Genomic DNA, 12,312 nt, shown 5'->3' with positions numbered 1-12,312 from the left:
TAAAAAATATATTTCCATAAACGTTAAAACTTTTCGAGAAAACAAATGTGTACTTTAAAAAAAAAAATACTTATATTCGTGAAAAAAGAAATAAGATTCCAATAAAACATAATTGATTTGTATATATAGTTTCTTACAGTTCGTATATATAATATATATATATTGGTATCTATCACTTTATACTTTCAAAAGCTGAATGGTTATTTAATGTCCAATTTTATTTTGTAAATAATAATAATAATAATAATAATAAAAAAAAAACATTAAGACGTTGTATAAGTGTGTACGTTTCATGCCGATGAGTTTACCGTATAAGTCAATAATAGTGAGTGGGTGATTGTATATATATGATTAAAGCGGTGAAACTGATATTGACAAGCCATCAAACTTTTATTAGTTTATACTCAAGACAACTCAATATAAATTATTTAAGATGGTTTAAAGTTAATATTTTTCTCGTTATCGTATATATGTTATATAAATTACATTAAGTAAGGTTAATAAAAAAAATATATATTTATATATATTAGAAAAAAAACGTAGGTAGTAATGTTTAATAAGTACGGAACATATTTTTTTTCGTTTTTAAATTACAGTAATACAAGTACAATATAAAACATTATTTTGTTATCAATACCGATTTTGTATACACTCATCTAATTCAAGAGGCATTATGATACGCAAAATAATATGCATATAATTAATTTATAACAAATAAATTAGCAATTGGGTGTATGTCGCTTAATCAGTCATTATCCAAGAATGAGTTGACACGTATAGTTGTGTACAGTCAAATAATTATATTGTGACTGCATTTTTTTTTAAGTAGACTAATTTTTAATAATGTTGACTCCTAAACTGAATCGTCATTTGAGGCTAGTGAGTATGAAATACAATGTTTATTAATAATGTATTATTGTTCAATTACCATATTATTATCGTCATTGAATTATTTTCATTTCAATTCTAGACATTTAGCGTTTGTATAATATCGTGTCATCAATTTGTTATTGGATGCTCTCTTATATTCTCATCTATCCTTTTATCCAAATTAAAAGAACCAACATCTACGATAAAAATAACAGCAGAAGACGGCTCATGGATAGGTAAATTTATTTTCTATTATTATTTTATATCATTTTATTTATACGACATAATAATCAGATATAAAAGCTTGTTTTCATAGTTATTTATTGGTTATTCGTCTATTTTTAATAATTGTTAAAATTAATTTACTCAACTTTTTCAAAAAAAAAAAAATAAATATTATTAAACACAAGTATTGTAGTGATGGGGGACATTATATAATAAGATAACGACATAACTTGATTTTTTATTGACTGCTAAGCCAAAATATAATATCAATGATTCATTTAATCATAAAATGTTGATTGGTTTTGGTTTAACGATCTACAAACAAATCACGTAGGTAATAACCATATTCCACAAATATTAACTTATTGTAGTAGGTAATAATAATAATAATAATAATAATAATAACAATAACAATAATAATAGTTATAGTAATAGTAATAAACACCTATCTATTATTGGTAAATAATAATAGTTTTAGTTTAGGTACTCTATCAATGTTTCAAATATAAATGAAATCAAGACTATGGAATAAATTAACTCAAATTAAAGGTTATCTTCACATGCAAAAGAAAGCAATTATTAGTACCGATACTACATAATCAATTATAAAATGTAATTTTTAAAATACATCTAAAGTGTTTTACGTTTATCGTATACAAAATGCAAAATTATTTAAATTCTTGAAAATGTCTACCCGTTAGTTTTTATTTTAATTGAATCCCGTGTTACACTAAAGGTCCAAAGATGGTTTAAAGTTTTAATAAAATTAAATAATTACAAGTTAAGGCTTACGAGTTACGACAACAAAGAATAGACGCGATATATTGATGTCATTAAACATCTGACGCGTTTGTTCGGAACTTGTGACCTTAGAGTAGTATAATTTTGTATGTACCATTATGCGATCTAAAAACTTTTCAGAGATAATTTTAAGTTAATATTGTAAAATTTATTCTGTCCACTACAATAAAATTAATGATAAAGAGAATTGTTCAAACTTAATGCAAACACAATCAAAACTTTTTATTTATAATAATAATAATATGGAGATACATAATATATGTGGGACTGTCGTGGTAGTGTGGTCTACCTTAATTATATTATTAATGAAACAATATAGGCATAAATAATACGAATATGTGCATAAAAAAAGATTTTAATTTAAATAACAGACGGGTTAGAGGTTATAAATTTGTACATCACTTAGTAAATTAAAAATAATAAACCGATCTATAAAATAATTTTATTTTTTATTGTAATCTTAATTGCCATTGCTTAGGGCTATACAAAATCACTTGAAACGAAAAAAAAAGTCGGGGAAACTGTATAGTACATTTTGAGAGTTAAATTCGGTTGTGTTAATTTTTTTTTTTATTATCATTAGTACAGTGAAACTTATTTTTGGCCAAACATGATATATATATATATATATATATATTATATTATTAATTATTATAATAGTATTTATATTATTATCAATATAATATAATATTATTGTGATTGATTTATAAGTCAATACTACGTGTTATATATTGGTGTGATTAGTTTCGTGATATAAACAGCTTAAAATTTATATTAGTCTAAATATTTAAAATATTATATTAATTGTAGAAAATAATAATTTATGTAATGATTTCAAGTCTATACGATGAATATATTTTGGATTACAACATAATAACTAATAAGTAAAATCTTATTTTTTTTGTTAAAATGTCAAAATTTACATTTCAAAGTTGTATGTATAAAACAATTTGCCTTTCAAAACTTTCATGATGTTGTTGAAATTTGAACTTCGAATACTTATAAAAAATAAAAAATAAATAATAAAATTAAAGTGTTAAAATATCAAATTTTATTCGAAATTGTTGGTTTTTCGACAATACTTTTTTTGCAGTACCATTTTTTTTTTTAACAAGGTGTACATAGATTTAAATATAACATAATTACATAACCGATTCTTTTGTATTATTTGTTTTTTTTATTTATCTCATACTCATTGCGGCCTCATCCTATATCATAATATGTAGATGAATGGGTAAAATTAATAGTATTAAATAATTAATCATAGTAGACATAGTATATTGACAGTATATTGAAAATCATTACCTTCATTCACTGAAACAACATATTTTTACATTTCAAATATTATGTTATATTTCTTTCAGAAATGTATGGTCTCTTTATTTTAGTTGAGTGGTTTTATTTCAAATACTAATTCATAATATTATTATTATTTAGTTTTAGTTAACCGAGTGCTCACATATTTTATTTTAATGCAATTTTTATTTTTATTTACAGTTTTGATTCTATAAAATATTAGAGCAATTAAAATCGAATTATAAAGATCTCCCGTCATATAATATTATTATAGTCATTATTCACTATAGTCCAGGATTTGTGATTTGTCACAAATTTGTTCGAAATAAATGTCATTGTATTTCACCAGTATAAACCTTTAACTCGTAAAATGGTAGTGGATCAAAATGTTTTTGTCTGTAAGCAAGAATATAATTTTATCTGCCCATTGTCAGAGGGTTTTTTTTTTTTGTATTATTTGTGTAAAAAAAAAATCACAAACAATCACATTTTTAACTGCATTAATAAAAAATGTACATATAAACAAAATGAAAGCTATAACGAAGATAAAGTTCACTAAATAATAATGATAAAAAAACTACAGTTTACGAATCATGACTATCGATCAACAGCAGTGGATATAGAATGTTTATTTTAACTGAACAATGTAGCTATTTTGTCAACTGTAACATAAAATATTATTAGATAATATCTGTTTGTAATAAATAAAAAGTGTATACCTATTATCGTTAAAACCTCCTGTACAAACAGTTATAATATCCATATTATTTTGGCAATGAAAATATTAATAATGAACGTAGGTACGTTAATAATACATAGGTAATGTATTTTTAAATTACATTATTTAAAATATTATTATAATATTAATAATACATATATTTTTTTTTTTTTTTAGCAAGTTTACCGATATTAATATGCCCTATCGGTTTACTTATACTTGGGATACTGATAGATAAAATTGGCAGAAAAAAAGCTCTGCAAATTAGTTATATACCAATAATTACAAGTTGGCTGGTGCTCGTGTACGCCGATAGTTTAAAATGGATTATAATCGGAAGAATCATACTGGGAATTTCATTTGGTAAGCTTATATTGATTAATAAAAAAAAAAAATGTATTATTCTTTTTTCTTTAAACGATATTGATAAATAACACAAGTAGAAAATTATTTGATAACGCAAAAATATCCTTCGTCGGAAAAAAAATAATTTCAGTTTTCGGGTAATTATGTAAGTAATGTGAAAACTGTTTTGTATTGTTTTTGTTTAAAAGTTTTAATTTTACAACTTTTATTTATAACCGTCTTCGGAATTGCGTCCCCGACTGGTATTATAGGTGACTGCTACGTAATAATATATGAATGGTAAGAAAACACGAATAATTATTCGAAAACGGGTGATGTCGTCAAAGTTTAGAGAAAGCGTCGACTAAGTTGAGTTTATTTATTTTGTGTGCGTGTATTGTAAATACACGTGTTGTGAAATTAATTTACAAACGGTAAGACGTGGGTATCTATCTCGTACGAGATTAACTATTTAAGTATATTATATATTTATTACGGTCGCGGCGTTTTCACTAATACCTATGCACTCATAGCTTTTGTACAGCATTGATTTCGTTTGACCTCGAGTATCGGATCGTTTAATCGTGTATTGTACAGCAAAGTGCGAACCAACAATAACATAACAGTATGGAAGCTTAGGTACAACCAAAACTTAACATCAGCGATTTCTTTAACACTACTCTTAGAATATCGATCCGGTTAGTCGTTTGAAGTACCTACCTACGCGGGCAACGCTACCACGGGCACCTTTTATATGCGTATTGCAGCGTTTGGAAACGTCTGCCGGTGATTGCAGATAGTCGCCACTCTCAGAGAAAGACGTACTTTTATAATCGCGACATTTGTCATGGAAATATCGCGTTAATATTAAAATGACTATAAAATATTAGCCATTACAGGAATATATTCGACGGCGTTTCCGATCGATTATTATTTTTATTACCTGCTGCAAGACCGACGTACCTACTCGTGTTATTATGACGCAGTATATTATACAATTGTGCGCGTTGGTCAATTATTATATATTATAATATTATTCGAGCGTTGGGGGCGTGATGTGTCTTCTCAATCAGCTATACTGTCGACATTCGATTAGCGACGGTACGGCACCCGTTGGACATAAATATAAAATAAGTTATAATATAATAACATATTATGCCATGATGTGGCCGACTGTGATTAACGTCGGGACATGTTAAATTGACGCGTGGACGCGCAAAGATAATATTTACATTTAAACGACATGTTTTATATATAATAGGTATTAGGTATACGTGAAAAATGAAGGAAGTCAAAGTTTAAAATAACTAAAAATCAACGCTTCTAAATATTAGAGAGTATAAGTACACTATTTTGGGAACGATTATATAAAAAAAAAATAAAAATAAAAACGAAGAATAAATTAACAAAAACAATTTTAAACGAAATATATATATATGATAACTATTTATTTATAGTATTATTATTATTAGCTTATTAGTATCGCTATTTTAAATTAATATTCACGATGAATTAACTTCTCTTTGTATGCTGTCATTAAATATTTTATCACTTAAACTTATTGTTCTTATTGTAACATATGATATTATAAGAATTTTGAGAAAAAAAATTAAATATAAGTAATATTCATAATGAACATTTAAAAAAAACATCGTAACACTTTTGTATACAAAGTGTCGTTTAAAGTATTTTTAAATCTTAGTAAAATTACATTAAAATTATATCAAAAACAATTAGTGATTTTGCTATGAAAACTTATATAAAATCGCATTTATCTAATAAAAAGATAATATGTTATTATTGTTTTATTTGAAATATAAATATAAGTACTATTTATAAATTGATATCGTTGGTTATACTAAGAAAATAATACTGTTTTATCGTAATATACTTGTGAACTATGGTTGTTAATGTCGAGACGTAATTGCCAATTGTCCGTATAATGCGTGTTTACCGTGATCTACACAAACATTTTATTTTTCGTGTTAGACATTTAGTGTAACATTTAAAATATACTTAAACCATTTCGAAGAATGTCCAAAATTAAAAGTGGTGTTCAAAAAGTTGTAGTTTAATGAATCGTTTCCCAGTAAAGTTTTCAAAACCAGTGATACTTAATTGTATTATTTGCGACTACTTTTATATAAAAAATATTTGTTGTTTTATAGAATTTATTTTTATATACTTTTAAAAATAAAATTTACATTTTACCATTTTTTATTACATATAATATAAATAATAATAATAATTATATTAATAATATTTATTTGACACTGAACTAAAAATATAGATAATAAAATACAATTAGGTAATAGTTAGATAAAATAAATTTAACTTCGGTTCTCTATTTAAAAGCATAGCTTGTGCTAAATAGAGCATAGTATGATGTTTTATTCGTAAAAATCCTTTATTAATAAATAATATTAAAAAAATATGAAAAAAAGATAGAATAAACTAGTACATGAATGAAAACAAATATAAATAGTAATAATAGAAAAATTAATATATAAACTATATGTTCTACTAGATAATTATATAAAGCTACGTAAGATATTGAAATGTATCTTAAACTTTTAAAAAATTTACAATTTAAATTATTTAATTTGAAAGATTTACCTACATAAATTGAGGTACATATATATTTTGGAAAAAGTTGTTGAATACAAAAATAATTTATTGTTTAATTTTTTCATACTCCTATTATTTACTTAGGGTTAAACTTTGTACCTATCCTTGACGTTATTAGTTTATAGAGTAACATGGGCTAAGGAATGTGAAAATAGTTCGGCTCTCATGCAGTGATTTACAAAGAAAAAAAGTTTACAGAGTACATATAAAATAAATACTTTTTTTTTTATATAGAAATAGAATTTATATGAACAGCAAAAACTTCAGAATAGAGTAAATTTACTGAGTTAAGTACAATTTAATTTAAACATATTCTATAAGTAGATTATTTAATGTGATTTTCAGTGGGAAAAGGTGTAATTTAAAAACCGTCACACAAATACAATAATATCAATTCTGTCGATTGAACTAGTGCAATGTATATAATTATAATATTATAAAATCAATTTGTTAGTATGAATATTAAAATATTTTATAAAATGTCCTAATTAGACTACAAAATATTATAGAACCAGACAGGGAAAAAATAAACAAACATAATATCGATGTATCTCAGTTTTAGTGTGCCTCAGTTCACGAGCAAATCGACGTTGATTGGATATAGCTCTTGGTATATTTTTTAATGTAGTTATAATAATTACTTCTTCACTTATTTGTTATTTCGTAAATAAATGTATGACATTTTTACTAAAATTGGACGAGTAGTTTCTGAGTTTATAAGCTAAAAATAGCTGAAATTTCACCTCATTTGTTTTATAGATAATTCTAGAAAAGTCTACTCTTTATTTTGTTTGTGTATTTTTGGTTGCTTTTGATATGAAATAATAACTATTTTATCTATTTTAACTCCAAATAATACATTTTTAATTTTCATGAGCCAATGACCATTTATTCACGAGTTCCAACAAATTATATACAACTGAACGTAGATCCCAGCACAAAAACCAATGGGTAAACCATCTGAGCCAAATTTGTGAATATGTAACTTCAATAGTTTTACGCGGTTTTAGAGATTAGTTAACGATGAATAACGAATGTTATAATTAGACCTATTTTGTTACAATATTGAAAAAACATTATTCGTGTCCTCGTCTGGACTTTAACGTATATTATGAATTTTATTAAAAGCCAGTTTCCCAACTTTTTTTTTGACTCATGGCACATTAAATTATTTTATAATAATCCGGAATTAGTATATCGTGTATTTGTATTTATACGGGGTGATTCTTTTATCATGAACCACTCATTATTTTAAAAAGTATTCATGTTTTTGAAAACATTTTTTTACATAGTTTCAAGTTGTTAAAAAATCAACGTTTTTATTAAAAAATATATTTTTAATTTTTTTTATTATCCTTATTTTTTTGTAAGTTTTTTACTTTTTTGAATAGAGTTTTAATTTCATATTCCAAAGCAGAGTAATTTTTTGAGTATTTTGATAAATAAAAATCGAATTTAGGGCGAGTAGTTTATGAGCTATACGTATTTAAAGTTTAGGCAAACGGAGTAGTGGACAAATATTTTGCGGAGTAACTCCGTACCACTCCACTCCGCACATCTAAACTTTAAATACTTATAACTCATAAACTAGTCGCCCTAAACTCGATTTTTACGCATCAAAATACTCAAAAAATTATTCTGCTATGGAATATGAAATTAAAACTATGTTGTCATTCAAAAAAGTAAAAAACTTAAGGATAAAAAATATAATTTTTTTAAAAAAAAGTTGAATTTTTAACAACTTGAAGCAATGTAAAAAATATTTTTATAAACATGAATACTTTTTGAAATAATGAATGATTCATGATAAAAGAATCACCCTGTATTTATAATAATAACAGTCTTCTGTAGTTAGGTTTAACCAATCATATTGTCCACACGAATTATTATATTTTATAAAAAAAATAAATGCTTTTAACATTTTTAATTAATTATACATTACTAAATAGGTAAATAATTTATTATGATACTATAATTACTAATACTACTCAGACGACACTTGAGTTCTTTATTTTATTTTACAAAAAATCTTTGGTTGAACTTTTGAAAAACATACTCTCATTTCCTCTTCAACAAACTCGAGTTTCATTCGTTTATTTGTTTTTATGTTTATAAGTGTGAGAAATCTAATAATGGCGTCATAATTTTATAATAGTCCTAGTCGAGGCGATAGCGAACGAACAAATAAGAAAATTAAAACAGATAGAACATTACCGCGTAACTGCAGATAATTCTACAAAACACAATAGGTAGTAGATCTTAAGAGGACATAGAACCCGTATATTATGTTGTCTCCGTCTTACACACGTGCGACGTAGCAAATGTTCGTTCACCAGTTTCAATATTGTGCTGTTAGAGTTTATATTAGAGTGGACTGACTTATTATACAATTCAAAGGTAAGATTATTATCCAGGGGCCCCACTTAGCCTTTTATTGATGTTATCATTTTTAAGTAAGTAATGATCATTTGGAAACTGTACATTTTAAAATGATCATAACTTAATTAAAAATAACAATATCAATAAAAGGCTACGTGGAGCCCTGGATAATAATCTTACCTTTGAATTTTATAATAGTTCACTCTAATATCAAATCTAACAGCACAATATTGAAAATTTGCTATGTCGCACGTGAGACGGAGACAACACATGCGAGTACCTACTAAGTCCTCTTAATCTGTGCGGTTACCTAAAAAAATTATTATTTTTCGCGAAAACTTTTTTTTTTTTAAAAACAGCGAAAAATAGGAATGATTTATATCATTTGAAATAATTTCACAGCACTCCGGTGGAGAAACTCTGCTATGCGCGATGTCATTTCCAAAACATGACGTATAGGTCGATTTCGAAGTATTGCCTGTTTACACGACGAACCTATTCACAACGTATTACGGTAAGACGTTGTATCGACTTCACAAAAGTGAATAATATGTATAATATATTATTATAACGATTAAACGCTATAAAAAACATAACGAACCGCAACGTTTTCGGGGCAATAACTAAACGAACCTACCGCGATCGTGAAATAATAATAATATTACTTTAAAAAGCTATTTCAAACGGAAACATAATAATATAATATGTTATGTCACGAAAACGATATGAAAACTGACATAGATCGCTTCGATCCGCAGGCTCGGGGACGGCCGTGTTCTTGTACGTGAGCGAAGTGTCGCCACCCGAGTACCGGCCGCTGTACCTGTCCTTGGTGACCGTGTTCGTGGGCATGGGCATGATGTCCGAGTGCGTGCTGTCCATATGCTTCCACTGGCGGACCGTGTCGCTGATACTGTTCGTGATGAGCGCCGTCAATTGCGCGTCCATGTTCCTCGTGCCGGAGTCGCCGCTGTGGCTCCGGTCCCGCGGCCGACACCGCGAAGCCGAAGCGGCCGACACGTTTCTGGGCTTGGAACCGGCCACGACCACGGCCGCGGCACCGCCGGTAACCACGCTGACCGTCAACGGCGACGAACAGCTGTGCGGCGCGGACGGCACCGCGGCGGCCGGCAAAGCGACACGGGCCGCGTACTGGAAACAGTTCACCGGCCCGTCCGTCTGGAAGCCCACCCTGATCACCATACTGTTCTTCACCTGCCAGCAGTGTAGCGGCTTCTACGTGCTGCTGTTCTACTCGGTGGACGTGCTGCGCGACTGCCACGTCCAGTGGGACGGCATCACCATCACCGCGTTCCTGTCGCTGTCCCGCGTCGTCGGCAGCCTGGTCTACTCCATGCTGCACCACGTCCACCGGAAGACGCTGGTCGTGGTGTCCGGCGTCGGCATGGGCCTGTCGCTGTCCACCGCCATCGTCTACATGCACATGTTCAACGACATGCCCTCGCCGCCCTACGGCGAAGTGCTCATCGTCGCGTTCGTCGGTTACGTGTTCTTCGCCCTGTTGGCCATGCTCCCGTTGCCCTGGACCCTTTGCGGAGAGGTGTTTCCGATGGCCGTCAAAGGTATTTTATAACCGATCAATCGATCTATCTATCTACTTATCCGGTCGATAACAGCCGATTTCGGGTCACAAATGGGGTTGCATACAATTAACAAATGATAATATTATTGTACATGCGTTTTACTCCGTGTTTTATATTTGGCCGAAACAACCCCAAACCATCGAGTTGAAAATTTGTACAGATTACAACATTTAACGGATTTTAAAAAGGGATAAATCTACGGGGAATTAATTTGTCATGTTCAACGCCGTGCAAAATCAGCTAGTAATATAATATATCGTGCCTATCGTAAGAACAAGCTGTAGTGTGCCGAACTTTGTTTTTTTTTCTCGAACTCCAATTCCCATTTATCTTACTCGAACTGTTTCGGATTTTTTTCCAACGTCTGAACGTTAAATGTTATTTACAAATTCATTTTAATTTTAAGCGAAAAATTTTATAATATTCGTTATTAGCGTTCTTAAAATATAATTTAATGTACAAAAAAAAAAATAATCTGTTAAAATTAGATTAAAAGTGGTGACGAGTTTTAGTACATATACTAAGCAGTATTAGTACCACTGCTACAGTAGTAGCGCTGTTTTAGTACAAATTTAAAAAAAAATTTTACTAAACAACTAATGTACAGCAGAGTGGTAACCACTTACCTATCATTTTTTTTTTAAACTACGAACGTTTTTGTTTTTTTAGGCGTAATCGGCGGAATCGTACAAGCATTTGGATATGAAATTATGTTTGTAATCATCAAAATATACCCTGCATTTGTGTTGACATACGGAGTAAAATTTGTTTGGTCAATATTCACAGTATTTAGTTTCATGAGTGTATTATTTGGTGCCTTTATATTGCCAGAAACAAAAGGAAAATCTCTCGACGAAATATTATCAACGTTCGACTCCCGCAAAAAATCGATGAAAAATAATTTGCCTTGATAATATTGTATACTAATTAGTAATTATTGTTTATATTTTTACAAAATATTGATATTAAAATTTCGTAGAATGAAATTATGTTCAATGCATTACGATGGTATTATTTATAATATAATTTATTTATTTTTAGATACCTTATAGGTATAGGGTGTTTATAGTTTTAAGTCAATTGATTATTTTCAATAAAACTAAATGTGTACATAATGCATTTTCTTCATTACGGAAATGAGATCCGATAACAGGGTTTTTTATAGTACATTGCTTTATACACCACCCTCAACATAATAATAAAAATATTTAATTTATTCAAAGCTGATTTATATATTAATAAATCGGACTTCATTTAATTTATTTTACAAATGTTTAGATATCATTATTTCATATTAATATAATACTGTAAAAATATATTATTGTTTATTAGGTCTTGAATAGTAGAGCAATGAATGTATTGATTTTACAACGATGTGTGTGTTTTTTTTTTATGTATGTGTACACGATAATTGCTCGTTAAAATGCTTCGATTTTAAAATTTAAG

At 28.3% G+C, this 12,312-nt stretch overlaps 1 protein-coding gene across 1 annotated transcript; it reads left to right on the top strand.

The window, feature by feature from the left end:
• The first annotated feature begins 718 nt into the window (after positions 1 to 718).
• LOC132926523 (facilitated trehalose transporter Tret1-like) lies at positions 719 to 11,981 on the top strand. The gene is made up of 5 exons (XM_060990886.1): positions 719 to 879; positions 971 to 1,106; positions 4,088 to 4,273; positions 10,021 to 10,845; positions 11,536 to 11,981. Exons 1-5 carry the CDS (start codon positions 844 to 846, stop codon positions 11,775 to 11,777), a joined length of 1,425 nt encoding a protein of 474 aa, XP_060846869.1. The 5' UTR covers positions 719 to 843; the 3' UTR covers positions 11,778 to 11,981.
• The last annotated feature ends 331 nt before the right edge of the window (positions 11,982 to 12,312 follow it).

This window comes from Rhopalosiphum padi, chromosome 3 (assembly GCF_020882245.1).
Source record: "Rhopalosiphum padi isolate XX-2018 chromosome 3, ASM2088224v1, whole genome shotgun sequence".
Lineage (NCBI taxonomy): Eukaryota > Metazoa > Arthropoda > Insecta > Hemiptera > Aphididae > Rhopalosiphum > Rhopalosiphum padi.
Note: the sequence above shows the minus strand (reverse complement) of the source record. Positions and strands in the feature narration are given on the sequence as shown.

Coding starts and splice junctions, on each gene's coding strand:
- LOC132926523 (XM_060990886.1), top strand. CDS start 844: ATGTTGACTCCTAAACTGAATCGTCATTTGAGGCTA. Junction 880..970: donor TGAATCGTCATTTGAGGCTA/GTGAGTATGAAA, acceptor TTTCAATTCTAG/ACATTTAGCGTTTGTATAAT. Junction 4,274..10,020: donor CATACTGGGAATTTCATTTG/GTAAGCTTATAT, acceptor TTCGATCCGCAG/GCTCGGGGACGGCCGTGTTC.